We start from the raw sequence: 20727 nt of genomic DNA, 5'->3' as shown, positions 1-20727 counted from the left end.
GAGGATAAGCGGTGAAGAAAATGGTTGGATGGAAGGATGACTGCTTGGAGCAGATATTGTTTGCTGTTGTTTTAGTCAATTCATGTTCATTGTGGACTAACAGACTCAATATAAAAAGTTCCTTTATTTAAAGTGTCTTATTGCAAAATGCCAAATGACAGTGTAAACACTTGATGTAAGAATGATAAAATCCATTACCTAAAACACCAATAAAGAAAATTAAGAACAAATTTTGATAATACCGTATGCGTTTTGAACAGTTTGAAATGACAGCAAAAGTTTTCAAAGGCACAAGTGGAACTAAAGGAAAATGAGTGCACTATGATCATAGAGAATTGCTTCAAGTCTATGAAATATGCTCCCTTACATTTGGTCCAAAAGAGTACTTATCCTAATCATTGATCTCTAAAACAGCAAAGCGGTTCCTTATCTCCTCATTCCCTCTCCTTCTTGGTCCCCTCCCTCTCCTCTGTCCTCCTCTTCCTCTTCTTCCCCGCTCACCTCCTCGTCCCCTCGATGCTTCCCCTGAGAAAGGCTGAGGCTTGAGGCTGCAGTTCTCCACGGCATGTAGCAGCATGGAGTACAGGGCGAAAGAAAAGTCAGGCAGCATATGCTCTACTGCTCCGTTGTTTTTTAGGTAGTGGAGAATGCCGTGCACCATGGAACCGTTGAACAAACTAATTGAAACACACAGAGAGTGGAGTCGTCAAATCAAAACTTACAACCAGTGTCTAGAGATACAGTCTTGTGTGAGACCGGTTTAAATTAAGGTCACTTGTTAAGGTTATAGTGCTTTATAGATTTATCCTTGAATTTCAACTGAAAGCAGAAGACCTCCAAATTTTTGTGAGAACTGCAAATACTGTACATGGAAAATATATATGTATTATTTGTACTCTCTCTTACTGTGAGATGCTGATTTCTGGGAGCAACAATAGCTGATTCAGAGACTTGGCGCTCCAGAGGCAGGACTGCCATTGGCTGAAACTGTGAGCCCCTGCGACATCCAAGCGATGTCTCAAAGACCTCGCACGTATTTCATCCAGCTGACCAATCAAACGGCGCTCTTCAAACCACCTACGCTTTGGGACTGCAATTGTGAAACACCACATTGATAATCAGGAAGAGCCATTTCTTTGAGCTTATATAATATCCATCCATTTTCTTAGCCGCTTATCCTCACGAGGGTCAAGCGAGTGCTGGAGCCTATCCCAGCTGTCAACGGGCAGGAGGCAGGGTATGCCCTGAATTGGTTGACAGCCAATCCCAGGGCACATTGAGACAAACAGCCGCAGTCACAATCACGCCTACGGGCAATTTAGAGTGTCCAATCAATGTTCCATGTTTTTGGGATGTGGGGGGAAACCGGAGTGCCCAGCGAAAACCCACGCAGGCACAGGGAGAACATGCCAACTCCACACAGCCGGGTCTAGGATTGAACCCTGGACCTCAGAACTATGAGGCCAAGGCTTTCCAGCTGATACACTGTGCTGCCTAGCTTATATAATAAGAACTATAAATGATGCATGGGGTACAAAAGACAATTATCAGAGTGTAACTAACTAGGAATTTGGTAGTCTACAGTTCCAGTTTGTTCGATCAAAACGAGCTCTCCATAAGCCATTCCCAGAACCAAGGCCTGGAGGTGAAAATCTGAAGGTCTTGGTACAGCCTCCTGCAGCCAGAAGCTTGTCACTGCAACAGGTAGCCACATGCTGTCCGGAAGATGAGCCAAAGCAGAGAGATCCACCCGTAAGACTTCAAAAAGGGCTTGACGGCGATGTGTCTCAGGGACCTGGATGATTGAAAGGATGAGTAACACAATTAGCATCAGCCCTAATCCTTTTGAAACTTCATTTTTACAAACACACTCTATTGTGGTGATTTACAGTGAAGAAAATAAGTATTTGAACACCCTGCTATATTGCAGGTTCTCCCACTTAGAAATCATGGAGGGGTCTAAAATTATCATCATAGGTGCAAGTCCACTGTGAGAGGGATATTCTAAAAAGAAAAATCCAGAAATCAGAATGTATGATTTTTTTAACGATTGATTTGTGTGATACAGCTGCAAATACGTATTTAAACACCTGTCTATCAGCTAGAATTCTGACCCTCAAAGACATGTTAGTCCGCCTCCACTCCATGTATTATCCTGAATCAGATGCTCCCGTGTGAGATCGTGAGCTGCACAAAGACATCTTTCCACCCCATACAATCAGTAAGACTCAAACTTGTAACATGGCCAAGAGCAAAGAGCTGTCCAAAGACACCAGAGACAAAATTGTACAACTCCACACGGGTGGAAGGGCTACAGAGAAATTGCCAAGCAGCTTGGTGAAAAAAGGTCCACTGTTGGAGGAATCATTATAAAATGGAAGAAGCTAAACATGACAGTCAATCTCAATCGGAATGGAGCCCCATGCAAGATATCACCTCGTGGGGTCTCAATGATCCTTACAAAGGTGAGCAATCAGCCAAGGACTACAACACAGGACATGGTCAATGACCTGAAAAGAGCTGGAATCACCGTTTCCAAGGCACTGTTGGTAATACACTAAGACGTCATGGTTTGAAATCATGGATGGCACGGAAGGTTCCCCTGCTTAAACCAGCACATGTCAAGGCCCGTCTTAAGTTTGACAATGACCATTTGGATGATACAGAGGAGTCGTGGGAGAAAGTTTTGTGGTGAGATGAGACCAAAATGGAATTTTTGGTCAGAATTCCACTAACCGTGTTTGGAGGAAGACGAATGATGAGTTCCATCTGAAGAACACCATCCCTCCTGTGATGCATGGGGGTGGTAGCATCATGCTTTGAGGGTGTTTTTCTGCACATGGGACAGGATGACTGCACTGTATTAAGGAGAGGATGACCGCCGCCATGTATTGTGAGATTTTGGGAAACAACTGCTTTCCCTCAGTCAGAGCATTGAAGATGGGTCACGGCTGGGTCTTTCAACATGACAATGACCTGAAGCACACAGCCAGAAAAACCAAGGAGTGGCTCTGTAAGAAGCATATCAAGGTTCTGGTGTGCTCTAGGCTGTCTCCAGACAGACCTAAACACGATAGATAATATTTGGAGGGAGCTGAAACTCCGTGTTTCTCAGCAATTGCAAACAAAGGCTCTCTCTCTCTTAACTTTCGGCTTGTCCCTTTCGGGGTTGCCACAGCGTGTCATCTCAGATGAACGCACATATGTTTGGCACAATTTTTACGCTGGATGCCCTTCCTGACGCAACCCTTCTGAGGGAGTGGAGGCCCCAGTGGGATACGAACCCACAACCCCTGGTTTACCAAACCAGTGCTCTAACCACTGAGCTGCGAGGCCTCCAATTGCAAACAAAGGTTAATGTACCAAATCAACATTTTTTTTCTCAGCTGTTGAAATACTTATTTGCAGCTGTATCACACAAGTAAATTGTTGAAAAAAAAAATCATACATTGAGTTTTCTGGAGTATCTCTCTAACAGTAGACATGCACCTATGATGAAAATTTCAGACCCCTCTGTGATTTTCAAGTTGGACAACATGGAATATAGCAGGGTGTTCAGATACTTATTATCTTCACTGTAGTAGACCACTGCATATTCAGTTTGCGATTCACCTATTCGCCGATTCACCATCTACCCCAATTTTTGTTGTTGTTGTGTGGAAATATAAATGCGCACTGGCGATATATACTATTATTCAAAAAACCTCTTTCAAAGAAAAAATAAAGGGGAAAACCCTCAAGAATAGCTTCATATCCATTTTTTTTTTCCTTCAATTGGAAGTAGAGCTTTTATTTGAGTTGGAGCCACTTAGAAAGTTACATTTTTATTTTTTCACATACAGAATTAGTTTCTTAAAATGTATTTTACCCACAATCCCTCAGGGAGAAATTCAATTTATAATCTATGTACATGCAATGCTTTGCATCACACAAAATAAAAAATGTGAATTTAAATAGTGGCACCAAGCTTCAACATCTCCACGCAGAACACCAAACGTAAAGATTCTTTTCCACCATTGACTTTAACATGATCACACGCACTTTCACAAAAACCAAGCAGTCGATATTTGGCGAGTGTTGCAGAAGGGACTGGAGGCGAGAGTGTTGTACATACAGTCTTACTTTTTGGAAATTTGGATGATGTCCCACAACACCCGTTAGTTATTTTGAAATTCATTAATGACATTAATCACAGGAGAACGGTGAACTTTTAATAGTTACCTTGCTGAGGGTATCCACGTGTAAATGCAATTTTAACCGCTGTGGCTTCACTTGGTTTCTCCTCAGGGTTAGATTAAGCCGATCAAACTCCTCCACCCATACGGGGGCGCTGGAGACTTGCTGGGCAGCTGCGACGGCGCCTTGATCGTCGCTAAATCGCTCATATCCGCTCTGCTGAGGAAATTGAAATTCACTCTGCGTTTTCCCCCCTCCACCTCTCTGGGTAAAACTGTCTTGTACTCTCACCTGCTGTGATCTGACAGGACCCCCTTGCCTCCCATCAAGCAGTAATATCCCGTATATAGCCTGGCGTATAGCTCTGGCGCAACAATGGCTACTTTGCTGCCTGCTATTCTCCACCTGTGCATTGAGCAGCACTCGGCGCATAACCAAAGCATCAACCACCATGGGGGTCAAACACCCTTGTACTGCGGCCCCTGACAAGCACTGGGGTAATGTTAACCGATACTCTTCCGGAACCATGTTGTCAGCGAACCAACAATTCAAGGGGCTTTGAGGGGGGACGTGGTACTCCTTCATAGCTGCTTGCAGCTTTGAACTAAGGCCATGTTTCTTATTCCTGCCACCGTTTTCTCTCATGAGCCTTCTCACTTCCGCCAGGGCCTCCGCTGAACTTGAAAAAGAGGACAGCCACTGAAGCAGGACATCAATCCGGGAAGAGGGTGATTTATGGCTGCCGGTTCTCCGGTCTATCAGAGAGAGGAGTCTTTCAGCCTCTGATGGAGCGCCGTAGTCATTACCAGTCAAGACAGCACAGAGCGGCAGTAATTCTGGATTCATTCCCCCATAGAAATGGCAGAGACCGTCAGTGGTGTAGCACCGAGCAGGGATGTAGGGGTGAGGGAGCCTCTCATTAACGTTGGTCCACTGGAAAAAATTGAGTGGCAGGTATCCACCTATGATGAGATAAAATACACTGAAAAATATCTGCATCCTCTCACAAAGCATTTTCAGTGCCATAAAAAAAGTATTTGCCATCCATCCAACCATTTTCTTTCCCGCTTATCCTCACGAGGGTCACGGGGACGGCTGGAGCCTATTACAGCTGTTAACGGGCAGGAGGCGGGGTACACCCTGAACTGGTTGCCAGCCAGTCGCAGGGCACATAGAGACAAATATTTGCACTCACAATCACACCTAGGAGCAATTTTGAGTGGCCAATTACTGTTGCATGTTTTTGGGATGTGGGAGGAAACCGGAGTGCCCGGAGGAAACCCCCGCAGACACGGGGGAGAACATGCAAACTCCACACAGGCGGGTCCGAGATTGAACCCGGGACTTCAGAACTGTGAGGCGAACGCTTTACCAGCTGAACCACCGTGCCGCTAAGTATTTGCCCCCTTGCTGATTTTTTATTTACGTTTCCCAGACTTCTGATCATGACGCCAATTTTAATATCTCGCAAAGGCAACCCAAGTACCTCCAAATAAAAAGGGTTTTTTTTAATGCTCATGTAGGAGCATTGTAAATAGCATCGTAATCTTTTTAAGACTGATTTAATTCACCGTTTTAAAATTTGCTAGACCCTCTCTGGACCAAATCAAATTTGGTAATTTTGTAAAATCTGATACTTTCAGAAAATGATACTCTGGACTTAAAATTTTAAATATTAATCCTGTTGCAAATTTGTAACCCCTGCCTGGAAAGGGTTAATTTCTTTGGATTGTGGCATGATGTTTTTTTTCTTCACTTTCTCAAACTGGCACCAATTAAGTGGTTTATTGTGTGTTAAATTGGGATTTTCCCTTCCAAAATCAATAAAATCCTCAACTTTGAATTATATTTGTCTTTGCGAGATATTAAAATGGGTCCGATGATATGAAATTTTCGTCATACACACTCAATTGTGAAAGATATTCGAAAAAAAATAATCAGGAAGACAGAAAATACTTTTTCAAGGCACCGTATTTACTGATAAGCAAGTCCTGTACCTGGCAGGTCAAAAATGAAAAAATCACTGTCGTTGCTCAACACTGGGCACCTCCATTCGTGGGCCAAACAGGCAATGTCCCAGTCAGCCTCAGCAAGACACTGGACCAGGGAGACCCCCTCCCGAATGAGGACCTCAATAAAGACCTGCCTCGTAAGGATGGGGAGAACTGAGCCATTGCGCCCTTGTGACATATTCTCTGCTTCCTTTATTCTGGACTGCAGACGCTGCTGCAAAGTGTCAAACTTCTTGTTGCTGGGGTCACTTCCTGAAAAAAGATTCAAGAAACCCTAATACCAGGAATAGCAATAGAGATTAAAGTTTGATGTTAAAACTTTAATTACCTCCATCCAGAACCACGTATGGCTCAATACCACAGACCTCCAGGGCAGCGAAGAACTCATGGACAAGGGATGCAAAGGCATCATAGTCTCCTCCATGTTGTCTATCCAAGCCGTGTTTCAAGTAGAGATTGAAATACAAACTGCTGCCGTCAACAACCAGGCGGCTGCCTCTGAATCGGACATTATAGAGGAAATGTCTGTTTCCTTCCACAAAGGTAGTAAGACCATGGACGCCCATGAGAGCTCAGAGTCTGGAAAGGATACAGTGGTTAGAAATATCAGAGCCGTGAGGCAGAAATGCCAACCACCAGCACGACGTGTCCTCCAGCAAACAGGCACACGTATGTACTTTATCAAACGGCTACAGACACATCTAAGTTAGGTGTCGACTCAGAACTAAAGATGAACTTTGTACAGTCTTAGAATTAAAGTTAAACGCGGTGCATATGTATACACCCAGTCTTGGAATTGAATTCAAGTGTAGCACTGATCTAAAAAAAAAAAAAAAGACTGCATGGCTCATTGGCCATCAAAACTGAAGTCGCCATCCGCCATCTTGATACTCCCAAAATAACCATGCCGACCTGTATTAATTGCCAGTTTTGTGGCTGTGAGAAAACATTCCACAAGTTAGAGTTACTTTGACACCGTTAAGGTTTGTTTGTAAAGGTTCTTTTGAATTATTTTCTGATGATCTTAATTCACTTAAAGTTTTGTTTACAGTTGTTCACTATTCACTCTCTGCTTCACCTTTATAGGCCGACGGTTTTTCGCAAAAAGCGATGTAAATATTTTCCCAAGCTTCATCAGTGGATAAGCAAGAAAACACATTTCCTGTGAAATTTTTCATGAATTTCATAATACAGAACTCTGCAAATTTAATTTGATTTTCAAATGCGAGGAAACAAGTTTAAATTTTCTGTCTGAAATAGGACGTCGCAGAGACAAATGAACAATCGTTTAGCATGTATTCTCCCATTGCGAGTCCTTATTTCCAAAAATACATCTAACTGATTGACTTAAAATTGAATGTTTTATGGCAAAAAAAAGGCTTGTTTTTTTGCAATGTTATGATGGTAGTGCTTCACAGTGTATTTTGGGAAAAGTTAACATGTCACAGAAATCGGGCCCTCGGTAATATGCAAGGTATCTTGGTCATCATGGTGTTATATATCTTTCCTTTGCACTTAGCCTTTCTTTGGCTTACCAAGTCGACTTAAAAATTCTTCATGTTACCAGAACTGAAAAAAATGTCAAGCTCACACGACCAGTTTAATTCTACATACCAAACTTTGAGGAAAAAACCCGTCATAATTCAACCTGTAAACAATGTCCTCCACACATTGTGGGAGTACCAAGATGGCGGCCAACTGGCTTCAACCAGTCAACATACCACTCGATGTGTATGCGGTATCCATTTTTTTTTTTTTTTAAGATCAGTGAGCGTACGGTAGAGCACATGTATACACCCAATCGGAATAGATGTCACATGTAAACAGTTTACTACAGACCTTCCATCGGAATGATTTAAACCCATATGACAAACAAAAGTCTGTATGTAAACTCGGCTAATGACAAATATAAACATATTTGCTGCGGTGCTGTCTACTCATCTACCAGCGGGTTACTTGTAGTTTTCGACGATAGCGCTTCCAGAGGCAAGGTGGAACTCGGGGCGTCGCCATCCTTGCGCTCTCCCGCGCGGACTGCGCAAGTGCGGTGTGAAAAAGCACCAAGGTAGCCAATTTAAACCGTTTGCAGGCACCATGAATTTCCAACAACTTAGTTCATCACTACTAGTTTGTGTCCCAACTCCGTGTACAATTGTTGCTCATTTTAACTTTCGCTTTCCAAAGTAATATTCCGTACCTTTACCTCTGTGGTCTGAATCCGTCCAAAATTCACGCCTTTCTTTTAAAAAATATCAACCCCGGAACTGTTCATCTAATCTACTTTGAATTTTGTCCGCTGCGTTGAATTTTCCTGGGAGTGTTTGACAAACTTCGCTTTTCTACCACAGATGAAGCGAAAACTAGAACCGCCTGCTCACCAACTTGCCTACGTGGCGGCCATATTGGCACGGGTGACGTTCCCACCAAAGACAATGCACGGACACTAACATTATCTCGTAACTTCCTAATTTCTCAACCAATTTTCATGAATTTTACTCATTAGTCAATATCAAAGCGTGTACTATCATATATATTCCATCATAATAATATTAAATGTAAGAACAAAATAGGTCAATTAACAGTTATTCTAAGTGGCCGTGATCGTGTTGTCTTTTGCACAACCGTACGCAGCATATTACAGTATACCCAAATCCTTGTTCTTTCGTTTTACTTGTTGCCAACAGACTAAAGAATGTACTGTACTGGCGTTTTTGCCCCACTATCTTAATGTTAATGTAAGCACGCATGTCGAAAGAGGCGTGTCGCATCTGCCCATATTTATCTCGATATTTTGGGGTTTCGATTGGTGGTGTTCGTTACCGCCCTCTATCGAAGAAAGAGTATAATGACTCGCGAAATCTCGCGAGAGTATGCGAAAGCCCCGGAGCTAGCATGCGTGCTAGTCAGTTTTGTTCTCCCGTTTTACATTAATCAGCGTTCATTCTCGCTATGTCCGGAGGAACGAACCTTGAGTTTCCAGGGACAAGTCAGACCAGCTCCGGGTTCGCCGCGCATCGCAAAAAAGACAGCACTCCGTCAGCCTGGTTCTGGGAGAGTCCCGACACTTTAGCTCAGCTGGAGATCGTGCGCCAGTGGATCGGGAAGCACTACAAAAAGGTAGTTAGCTGGTAGCTAGCAAGCTAGTCACCTCCTTCCAGCGGATTGTAAACAGACATCCATCAGGGGTTAACGTTTACATCGACATTTTGCCATTACAAACGAAATCCACATATGCACTAAAATCAAATGTAGCATCACATCGATGTTAGATCAAAACAGTATTAACAGTTGGAATGGAGAATATTGGCGAAAACGGAGCACCATCATTAGCGAACGTCCACTTCTCATAGTCATGAAATATGTTTTGTGTAGTGTGTGTTGGTGGATGCTCCGTCATGTCAGGCACTGGCTGCTGTGACGCTGCAGCTCCTTCAGTTTCAAGAGGATGCTTTTGGAAGACGAGTTCCAAATCCTGCCCGCAACAAACTACCCGTAAGTCCGTCACAATTTTATTCATTGATACAATAAAACACACCAACCAGATCATAACCAATGTCCAACGTCTTGTTTAACAGACTTTACAGAGATTAAAAAAAAAGAGGCTCAGAAAATGATAACTTCAGTACTGTAATTGCTGGCTGATGAAGTAATGATTTGAACCCAAACATGCTAAAATGTCATTTTTTAAAATTCTGGCTGATGTATTCACAAGAAGAAAACGGTAATTATGTGCATCACATTTATATGATAAATGTGCACGAAGTGTAAATATTGGGTATGGTCATCGCTGGGAGCTCTTGAGGACATCTTGTGTGTAGTGTAGACAGTGTTGACGTTTAATACTTCTACAGTTGGTGTCCACTAGTGATCCGAACCCGAAGGAAATGCTTTGACCTGTTTTACCGAACGTGGAAGTTGGTTGTTTATTCCCGTTGTTGTAGACAAAGCAGTTTTATGGCATCATTTAATTATTTACCTATCTCTGGCTGAGCTCGAGATTGAACAAGGACACTTTTGTAGTCCATCCATCTATTTTCTACTGAAGCAAAATTGGATCATTTCCTGGCTTACACCTCCCACACCATCTGCAAGACACAAGCAATTCAATAGCACTGACTGAGGACTGTTTCACTAAACCATTTTGTAGACGCAGTCTTTCATGGACCTGCGGCCAGGGGGTGGACTCTGTCACATTCTCGGCTCCGCTTACAAGTTCAAAGTTGAGCAAGGCTGGTGAGTGACGAGCGCCCCCACGAAATGTCTTTGCTCATGAGAGATAATAGATTACTGAACCTTCACTCTCTACTTTCACAGGCGGAGGTTTGACTTGCAAAATCCATCAAGGACTGAAAGGAATGTTGAAATGTTTGATGTGATTGAAAGAACACTGTTGCAGGTAATGGCACAAGGAAACAGCAATATTCCATTTGGCAATAAATATGAACAGTGTTTTTTTTGGTCTGTTTTACGTCAACAGCAGAACTGTATGTCACATCCGGTGGTCTATCTGGACCCTTCACTGGATCAGGAGCTGGCAAGCAGAATTAGTTGTGTCGTTACAAAACACCAGGTAACATGATTGGTCTTCAAAATGTGACACATTTGAGTCCAGAAATATTTGAGCGATGACAGTCTGGGATTTTATGATTTTCCTGGTCCTGCAAATGGAGATTCTCTACATAAAATGGCCATAATTCTTAAATGCCTGATACTTTATTTTTGTCACTCATGTTAAAGGTGAACGGCTACTCTTTGATCACCCCAAAAATGTTTGCTGTGGACAAAAATAACTTGGGCTGACTCTGCTTGGGTCAAGCATGTAATTCCTCGGTCATTTGTGTTAATCTTGCACAGACAAATATGTGCTGGCTTTGCTTTTATCCATGCAGGGTACACTTAGTGTAGACAGAAACCTGGCCAGTCATCACATATATCCGTTCCCCGCATCCACAGAAGAAGGTGGGTAAAAGCACCTGCGTGTAATAACTACATTTTCCAAAGTGAGGACAGACTTGTATTTTATTTCAGTATTTGCATTCCAGATGAATGGATACGGCCTGTCATGCGAAAGCAAAACCATGTCCTGGTACATTGGGGCAAGCACCCGGACAGGTATGAGACAGGCGCAAATATAAACACACAATGATAGATTCAGAAACGAAAACATTCACTGTTAGTTGTTTTCATCTTCGTAGTTATGACAGCTGGTTGCCCTCAAATGATGTCGATGGGGATGTTGAGGAGCTCCCTCATCCAGAAAAACCGTGGAGGGTGAGAGGAGCACGCATTCTCAATTCTCTAAGACAAACCCACCACTGGTATATTAGTTGCAGTTGTTTCATAACAGTGAAAGCTATTGTACACACACTGATATTTCTCCTTCAAAGTTGCACTTTGTTTACAGTTATTGTGCGGGTAGGATGTCACGCCATTTTTAAAAGTGGCACAGATATTACCATCCTGCTTACTTGCCCCGCAGTGGGAGCACAAGGTAGACCAAACAATACTGAGCAGATGATTCTTTAGCTTCTTACTAATATAATATGACGGCAAGATTACTGATGAAAGCAAATTTAGCCAGGTGTAACCAACATCAGGAAAAAACAATTTCTCATTAAAGGCATTAAAAGCGTGATTTGTATAAACGAGGCTTGTCTGTTCAGGCTGCTGCCCCTGCAACCCGATCTAATGACTTGATCTAAATGAATGTTGTTTTTTTCCCCCTACTATCTGCCGTAATGTTTTTTACATGGCCGCATGCTCCAGGTCCACGCTGGCTATGTTCTGGACACAGACGCTTTCAACGAGTGGATGAATGAGGAAGACTATTGCGTGAATGAAGAGAACATGTCTGTTATCCTCAGACAGCGCATACAACTACGAGAAGAGCAGGTCTGTGTTTTCTTTTTTTTTTTTTTGCACTGCTTTTCTTCCCTTTGAAGGAAAAATCTCTCGATGGGCAAAGACTTAACGTGCCAATGAATGTCATTTCACTATTCTCCATGTCTGTGCCAGGACACAAAGTCCACTCCCTTCAAAAAGAGGAGGCGCTCTCCATCTCCGCTGTCCTCTGAAGCTAGGAAGAAAGGGAAGAAGGGGTATGCAAAATTCAAATTCATTCTCCTGTGGCGTCGTCGTGCTCTACTTCTACGTTTCATTTGTGAATATCGACACGAAGGAGGCGACGTGGACAGCAGGAGGAAGAGCCAGAGGAGGACTTGACCAAAGATATGGAGGACCCCACTCCTGTTCCTAACATGGAGGAGATTGTACTACCCAAAATTGGTACAATTTTAAATGGGATTTTTTTTTGCCCCATCATGGTAGTCGTTCACATGACTTGAGCTAACAGTCCGTTTTTGCCGTTTTTCACTCTGCTTCGCAGTTAACTTTAAAAAAGACAGTGAGAACACGCCTGTCAAAGGAGGTATCATGGCTGACCTGGGTAAATGATGCTCCTTCTGTTAAATTGCTTTGTAATAGCTATATATTTTTTATTATGGTATAAGACTTGGATCTTTAATTCTTCCTCCATTTTATCTTTGCACCATATATTCTCATATACTCCTTTTTCCTCTCTTAGATGACCAGGAAGACGACTTTCCAGGAAGGGTAAATATGATTGGCTTTAAAATATGTATTGTTTCGACTTTTTTTCCTGTCTGCTCAAATATTGGAAGTAGATGTTTTCATGTTGATAACCAGTTGATGATGTGTTTGTACATGTGGATTCTAAACCAGGAAGATGAGGAGGGAAGGGTGGAGCTTCCTCGCCTATTAGAGGGAGAGGACAACATCACGGAACAAACTCATCACATCATAATACCAAGTTACACTTCTTGGTTCAATAACAACAGGTGAAGAGATATGTATAAATGCTCTTGTGCCTTTTAACAATATCTGTAGTTTTATTGATGAAATTGCTTCTTTTACTTATTCCAAATGTCTTTTTGTCAGCATCCACTCAATAGAGAAACGCGCCCTCCCTGAATTTTTCAACGGAAAAAACAAGTCAAAATCACCTGAAGTGTAAGTGACACTTTTATGCAATAATGTATATTCAGTATGAATATGACTAGAGCTAACATCCTCTGAAATATCCACACTCCGATTTTATTTCTTATCAATTTCCCCTCTTTTTTATTGTTGTACATAGTACAGGTACAACAGCCAGAGCAAACTGCTTGTTCCTTGACAATCACGCCAAGTTATTTGTGGTTCAGTAAAAACTAACAATATAGCACTGTATATTCGCCGCCTCACAATTTTGCTTTACTGACTGTTGTTTTCACGGTTGTTTAATTTAAATCGCGTTTGGCAACATCGCTCAGGTGCGGCAGGCCTTAGACAAGCAAAAATTAATAATCTAAAATTTGCTGAAAGTACTTTTTTTTTTTTTTTGTACATTGCAGCTACCTGGCCTACCGTAATTTCATGATTGACACATACCGGCTCAACCCCCAAGAATACCTCAGTTCAACATCCTGCAGGCGGAACCTAACTGGAGACGTTTGTTCCATAATGAGGTATACATGTGTAGTACTGCGTTCATACAGTACGTCCACTCTCTTAAAAGTACATCAGAATGATTGTGGCGATCATTGTGTTCAGGGTGCATGCGTTTATGGAGCAGTGGGGTTTAATTAACTACCAGGTGGACGCCGAGAGCAGGCCGCTCCCCATGGGACCCCCGCCCACTCCTCATTTTAATGTTTTAGCCGACACACCCACTGGGCTGGCTCCCTTGCAACACAAACCACTGCAGGTATCTGCAAAATTTCCAAATACTCAAAAATAATGTCCAACAAATATATCTACAACTTATTGCCAGTGCTGTACTGTTCCACATTTTCTCATGTAACAGCTTTATTAAAAAAAATGTGTACTTAAATCAATTCTTCTTGTCTGAACTCACTGTTGCAGGTGACGGCGTCGCAGCACATGTTGTGCTTCCCGGAAAAGAGCCGAGAGAAGCCTTCGGATTGCCAGAATTTTGGCTTGCGCATGGATGTTTATGCCAAGAAACACCCAAAGGTCTTAGCGACAGCAGAAAGCATGCTGAAATGTTTTAATTTACCAATGTAGATTACCTACTCCTACCTATACCTCCACAACTGTTATTTCAATAGCTTATTAGTACCGTAATTCCCAGCCTACAGAGCACTAACGCTAGCACCGCTGCGCTAATGCTAACGCTAGCACCGCCCTAACAAGCCCGGTGGAAAAAAAACATACCGGTAAAAAAATCACTGAGATACGGCAGTAACACGCTAGCGCAGCGCCGACAGGGCCGCCAGGTAAAAGTCACTTCCTTGGTGCATATATTCCACCGGTCTCACTCTTACATTTTCCACTCGAGTGAACCCTTGCGGCCGTAAAAAAAAAAAAAAAAAAAAGCACAAATTAGCCGCATCACTGCATAAACTGTAGGGTTGAAAGCATATGAAAAAAAGTCGCGGCTTATAGGCCGGAAATTATGATAACCCTTTTTAACATCTGACATTTACTGTTATTCTTTTGTCTCAGACAAAGGGCGCTTGTGCAGGATGGGAATGGACAGAGCAAGAGACGCTTTTGTTGTTAGAGGTAAGACTTATTCAATTATGATGAAACATAACATCAAAGTACCTTTGTATGTGGTTAAAGCTCTTTTCTGGACATTCTCAGGCCTTGGAGGTCTATAGAGATGACTGGAATAAAGTATCTGAGCATGTAGGCTCCAGAACGCAGGATGACTGCATCCTGCACTTCCTCCGTCTACCCATAGAAGACCCGTATCTCGAGGATTCGTCCGCCTCCCTCGGCCCGCTGGCATACCAGCCTGTGCCCTTCAGCCAATCCGAAAACCCCGTGATGAGCACTGTGGCCTTCCTGGCCTCGGTGGTGGATCCACGGGTCGCGTCTGCCGCTGCTAAGGCTGCACTGGGTGAGGGGATCAGGCACAACCGGTTTATGTGGTTTTAATTTGATACGCTTTGTCAAAGATTCAATTTGTGTACAGAGGAATTTTCACAAGTCCAGGAAGAGTCTTTGAATGGTACGACCTGCAACCAGCTGAAACTAACTGGTGAGACTGAAGTACAACCATGTACATTCAAGCACGATTCATGTTGATGAGTTACAAATTTATTTTTACCCCTCAGACTCAATGGATGCATCACAAATACAGATAAACACCAGTTCCCATCAGGTAAATGACCAGTTAGCCACAATTTTTTTTTTTGGTACCATTTAATGTTGACTGTATGTGTGTTTGGACCTAATGCAGGTTGCTGCCAATGCTGATGGGCCCCTGGTTGAATCAATAGCGCCCAAAGTGGAAGGAGAACGAGTCAAAAGAGAGAATTCAGATGAAAGCGAAAGGATTCATATAGGTACTGTGTCAGTGTTTTAATTTAACCAAGTTTCATCCCAAATATTTGATCTGTACTTGAGAATGTCTCACACGTTTCCAGGGACGGGTAATGAGGACGACGGCGTGCAGCGTCAGGAGGGAGAAGGGGACGAGGGGAGAGCAGTGATGGAGCTTGATCTCGTCGAGAGCACCGTTACCACGGCAGCAGCAGCTGCTTTGGCCTCTGCCGCGACAAAGGCCAAGGTAAAGGCCGCCCGCTCATTTCGAAACATTGCCTATTCAGTCTCGTAGCAACTCAAAAATGATTTTGAATATAACAAAGATGTGATTTTTTAGGTGGAATTCCGTCTTTTTAAAGTGCATTGATAAAAAAATATATGTAAATATATGTTTAGAATAGTTTGTCTGCAATATTCCGACCGTTACCCGTGCCAAAATTCACACTGGTTCATATTCCAGTCCGACTTTTGCAAGCGAGGTGGAAGATTAGATACACGTCTGTTGATTGGTCGAATGTGTTCCTCCCGACCACTGAAAAAGCTTGTTGTGTACGAGGAAGCTCAAGGAGCCATTTTCAAGTGAACACGATGGAGGCGCTTAAGAGGAAAGACGCCTCTCGAGCGAAAGAAATTGATAGATATGTCAAAAATCACTTCCGATGGGATTGGATGGAACGAGAAATCGTCGATACAGTTGGAAAGAAGGAAGTTGCCACTCTGTTAAGCGACTTCATTCGCAAAATCGATCGACCTGGTAAAGCATTGTGCACATGGGGTCAGGATACTATTGACTATGGATCAAGAGGTTTCAAGGCATTGGAAGTTCACACGAAATGACAAAAACAGGTTGAAAAACTGAAAGCAAGGAAAACTAACTTTTCCATAGCTGCTACTTTAAGATGTCAACCCAAGGCCAACGACCAACCCCATTTGCAGACGGTGAGAGTTCAGAAGCAATTACTTGTAAAAATAGCTGTATTATTTACTGATAACGACACATGACGTTGATAATTTTTGTCGAATTCATCCGTTTCAATCATCTACTAAAATAAGGAATTAAAACGTTTTTGAATGGATACAATAATACGCGCTATGAAAGTGCGCTAGCATGCCATGATGCAAATCTGATATCAAGTTAGTAGTTTACTTAGTTGAATTTGTAATTTTTTGGGGGGGAGGAAAGGTAATGATACTAATAATAGCAAATAAGGAACAATCTTGTAGCATTTATTTATAGATGTACTTGAAATATTTCATTCCTAATACAATTTATAAAACTTGCACGTTAAAATTGGTGATCATCCTTTGATCAAACTTTTAATCATGCTTGCAGCCCCCAGACCTTCAGTGAATTTTCAGTCTTTTTTCATTCAGTCAAATCACATGTCTGATAACAGAAAATGTACAGTACTAACTTTGTCTCACACAGCATTTGGCAGCAGTGGAGGAGAGGAAGATCAAGTCTCTGGTTGCTTTGCTGGTGGAGACCCAAATGAAGAAGCTTGAGATCAAATTGAGGCACTTTGAAGAGCTGGAGACCATCATGGACCGTGAGAAAGAGGCTGTAAGCTAATGATGCATTTTCCCATTAGTTATACCGCTGAAAAATACTTCTTTTTGTTGTATATTTTCACAACTGGGTTTACGTCCTTAAACTGTGGTGAAACGGTAGTTTTGGTTGTTCTGTAGCTGGAGCAGCAGCGGCAGCAGCTTCTTGCGGAGAGGCAGACCTTCCATACAGAGCAACTCAAACAGGCAGAGATGAAGCTTCAGCAGCAGAGGGAGCAGCAGGGCCAGCCAGCATTCCCAGTGCAACATTCAGGTTAGGACAGTGGTGGGAGTTACAATTACGACTTCAATTCAAATAGTTGTTACAAGACATTATATTGCTTTATTCTCAAGAGTCTTTCTCATGACTGTGCTGTGTGTGTATGCTCATGTACACATATGCACACACACAGTTTCTTTCACCAATCAGATTTCATTCCATAATCTTCATCACTGGTGCCTATGATGCGTTCCTTCTGTTTAGGTTTGTCATGTTAGTAAATAAATATTGATTGTAAACTGCTCCATCTGATGTAACCTGCATTGCGTTTTTGTAGAGTATTGATGGGTTCTAGAGTTGTTATGTGATAGCGGTGCTATTAGAGGAGGATGAAGTGTGGGCAAGTCCCCACAGAATGCTCAGTTACCAGATCGATGAGCCGCCACTGGGTTAGAAGACACTACACACACACAAACAAAAAAAAAAAAAACAATTGCATGAAGATAAAACGCCGGCTCCATTGTTGCCTTCTTCAGGTCAGTCCATGGCCAACCGACTCGCTCCCAGCGGAGGACAAATGCAGGCTATGGCCCCCCGTCACACCGGAGCACCCAATGGCATGTGTGAGCATTCGTTACCGTGTGCCGCAGGTTCTTACTATTGTCACCTCGCGCACACTTTTAACTTCTTCTTTTGTTGTTTCAGATCCGTCCGTGCAGCCCGATGGCATGACGGCAGCTCAGCCCGGTCTTCCGGCGTCTAGTCACAGCTGAACGTTGTTGAACTTAACATAAATAATGTTTTAAAAAAAAAAAAAAATGACAGCATTGATGGTCAAACCTTATCCAGTAGTCCCATTCGTAGACTGGATGCTGTGTGTGTGTGTGTGTGTGTGTGTGTGGTGTGTGTGTGTGTGTGTGTGTGTGTGCGCGCGCGTGTGTGTGCGTGTGTGCGTGTCTGTGTGTGTCTGTGTGAAGTTGCTGAGTGGCTCAAACAGTCAAGTTCAAAGCGTTGAGTCTGTGAAATATTTGTGTTCACGAGTTGAGGAATCTTCAGATTTATCGCAGCTCATTAAAGTTGTTTTTCTAAGTTACCAGCTCATCCTCCCGTCTGATTCATGGACCAATGGTGATCTTTAATCAATCTTTAATTTCACATTTCGTGTCACAGTTGACATTGTCCATGAAACTCGAGTTTTGGAACTTCAACTGTTAACAAAAGTGAAGAGAACAATGTTCGCTGCCATCTTTGTTTATTCTACTGCAGTCTTTCCTTCCCGCATTATAATGGGATCTCAGTCCAAGTCCAGGGTTCAAACTTAGAACCTCCAAATTGGGAGGTACTTGTGCTAACCACTAGGTTTTAGGTTATGTTAGTTTTGATGCAACATGAAGATGGCTTCATTTTGCTTATCGCCTTTTAAACCAGAACATTTAATAGCACTGACTGGTGTTTTAAGTGCATCTGTGTTTTTAATAGGAGAAACGGCATTCTATTATAAAATATGTACATATTGTCAATAAAGTCTCTTCCTCTTTTTGCGCAACATGGACACAGAGAGAAGTTTTGGACATCCTGCCCACCCCTTACTGTTCATCATGGGAACAGGATGAAATAACCAACGTAGCCTGGCATCAAATGTGGCGCATTATAGTTCCATGCTAGTTCTCTGTTGGATCCATCTGTTCAGACTACACGATCAAACACTCAAAATAATGTTAGGGAAGAAAAATTCTTGGGCTAAAAATATAGTATGTACTTGTGTGTATGTATTTCCCATACATACGGCTCTGTATATACTGTATATCATTACAAACCCTGTATGTGCACATTTTACAGAAACAATTTCGTTCTGCTGTGTTTGGCAGTTCATCAGTAAACATTTTTCTCTTTCACAGTCTTCGCCACTCTGCAGCTCCGCTTGCCCATATCTGAATCCCATCTTTCCTTTTGCCATGTTCTTGTCTCAGAACACTTCGCCACGCCGTTGCTGAGAGTCGATACTCGAGTTTTGCCCAGAGTGTGTTTGGTAGCGATTGATGGCGAAAAGTGGGCCAGCCCACTCGGAAGGGGTTTGGATCAATTGCCTCCAAATTAGTGAATTGGATTGCAATTTGTTCATTCGGAAGAGGGGAGAAACATATTTGACCCAGACCAACAGTATCTGCAGCAATCGTCCCTATTTTTTGTGACTTTAACAAATCATGTGTCTCACTGTTTGGTAGAATTAAATGCAGCGGGATTTCAATATGTGTGGAAATTTGGTGGGGGGGCTACAGATTGGCAGGATTTGGCCCATGGGCCTTGAGTCTGACATCTTTTGATCAAAGGCACCCATCCATTTTCTTTTGCCGCTTATCCTCACGAGGGTCGCGGTGAGAGTGCTGGAGCCTATCCCAGCTGTCAACGGACAGGAGGCGAGGCATACCCTGAACTGGTTGCCAGACAATCGCAGGGCACATCCAGACAAACAGCCACACTCACAATTACACCTAGGGGCAATTTAGAGTGTCCAATTAATGTGGAATGTTTTTAGCATTTGGGAGGAAACTGGAGTGTCCAGAGAAAACCCACGCAGGTACTCCACACAAGCAGGGCTGGATTGAGCCCGGGTCGTCAGAACTCTGAGGCCAACGCTTTATCAGCTGACCCACTCTTCCACCAGAAGTATTTCAATTTTAAGTAAAAAAAATGTGCATGATTTTGTTCTGAACTGTTAGCTTTGAAACACATCTGTTTACCAATTTCAATTCGATTCAAAAAGATTTTAATTTCATTTTTGGTGTAGTGGTACACACGCCTGCCTTTGGTGCGGGCAGCGTGGGATCGACTCCTGCTCAGTGATGGTGTCAATATCTGCCCTGTGACTGACTGGGGACCAGTTCAGGATGTACTTCGCTTGAAGCTGGCTGGGATAGGCTCCAGCTTTCCTGCAACCCTTGTGAGGATAAGCGGCTTGGATAATGACATGACACCTTTCATAGGAGTCACTGATGGTGTAGTGGTACACACGCCAGCCTTTGGTACGGGCAGCATGCATGGGATCGATTCCCATTCAGTGATTGTGCCGATATCTGCCCTGTGACTGACTGGCGACCAGTTCAGGGTGTAGTCCGCCTTTCGCCCGCAGCTAGCTGGGATAATCTCCATCTTTCCTGCAACCCTTGTGAGGATGAGCGCTTTGGATAATGACATGACATCTTTTATGCGACTGAATGGCGACCAGTTCAAGGTGTACCCCGCCTCTCGCCCAAAGACAGCTGGGATGGGCCGCTTATCCTCACTCCTGTGGCAGGGCTTGCAATAATGTTAAATATATATTTAATAAGCCGTTTTTTTTAAGTAACTAGTGTGCCCACAGAATGAAATAAAACTACCAATAAAGAAATGTACCACAGCACCATCTGCTGGGAGAAG

General features: G+C 42.9%; 2 protein-coding genes across 10 annotated transcripts; one reads left to right on the top strand and one right to left on the bottom strand.

Annotated features, from left to right (window-relative positions):
* Nucleotides 1-105: 105 nt before the first annotated feature.
* On the bottom strand, nucleotides 106-9293 carry aste1b (asteroid homolog 1b). 7 transcript variants are annotated; one of them, XM_061807412.1, is made up of 8 exons: nucleotides 8386-8882; nucleotides 6517-6767; nucleotides 6174-6440; nucleotides 4468-5138; nucleotides 4222-4395; nucleotides 1564-1795; nucleotides 907-1090; nucleotides 106-677 (listed from the first exon to the last, which is right to left on the bottom strand). In XM_061807412.1, exons 2-8 carry the CDS (start codon nucleotides 6752-6754, stop codon nucleotides 392-394), a joined length of 2052 nt encoding a protein of 683 aa, XP_061663396.1. In that variant the 5' UTR covers nucleotides 6755-6767; nucleotides 8386-8882; the 3' UTR covers nucleotides 106-391. The 7 variants fall into 7 exon arrangements, with proteins under 7 accessions (XP_061663396.1, XP_061663465.1, XP_061663550.1 ...); XM_061807481.1 differs by having other exon boundaries at nucleotides 4222-4392; XM_061807566.1 differs by having other exon boundaries at nucleotides 4222-4931; nucleotides 5046-5138.
* On the top strand, nucleotides 9018-18820 carry smarcc1b (SWI/SNF related, matrix associated, actin dependent regulator of chromatin, subfamily c, member 1b). 3 transcript variants are annotated; one of them, XM_061806825.1, is made up of 28 exons: nucleotides 9018-9305; nucleotides 9561-9680; nucleotides 10336-10421; nucleotides 10503-10584; nucleotides 10669-10758; nucleotides 11078-11147; nucleotides 11231-11300; nucleotides 11384-11459; nucleotides 11955-12080; nucleotides 12204-12286; nucleotides 12367-12473; nucleotides 12574-12633; nucleotides 12772-12800; nucleotides 12930-13045; nucleotides 13146-13217; nucleotides 13601-13714; nucleotides 13800-13953; nucleotides 14112-14222; nucleotides 14715-14774; nucleotides 14856-15114; nucleotides 15190-15255; nucleotides 15332-15378; nucleotides 15457-15562; nucleotides 15644-15786; nucleotides 16972-17106; nucleotides 17232-17364; nucleotides 17847-17933; nucleotides 18016-18820. In XM_061806825.1, the coding sequence occupies exons 1-28, from the start codon at nucleotides 9138-9140 to the stop codon at nucleotides 18081-18083; spliced, it is 2838 nt and encodes a 945-aa protein (XP_061662809.1). In that variant the 5' UTR covers nucleotides 9018-9137; the 3' UTR covers nucleotides 18084-18820. The 3 variants fall into 3 exon arrangements, with proteins under 3 accessions (XP_061662809.1, XP_061662886.1, XP_061662940.1); XM_061806902.1 differs by having other exon boundaries at nucleotides 10666-10758; nucleotides 17847-17927; XM_061806956.1 differs by having other exon boundaries at nucleotides 9120-9305; nucleotides 10666-10758.
* The last annotated feature ends 1907 nt before the right edge of the window (nucleotides 18821-20727 follow it).

This window comes from Syngnathoides biaculeatus, chromosome 1 (assembly GCF_019802595.1).
Source record: "Syngnathoides biaculeatus isolate LvHL_M chromosome 1, ASM1980259v1, whole genome shotgun sequence".
Taxonomy (NCBI): Eukaryota; Metazoa; Chordata; class Actinopteri; order Syngnathiformes; family Syngnathidae; genus Syngnathoides; species Syngnathoides biaculeatus.
This window is presented reverse-complemented; position numbering and strand designations above follow the sequence as displayed.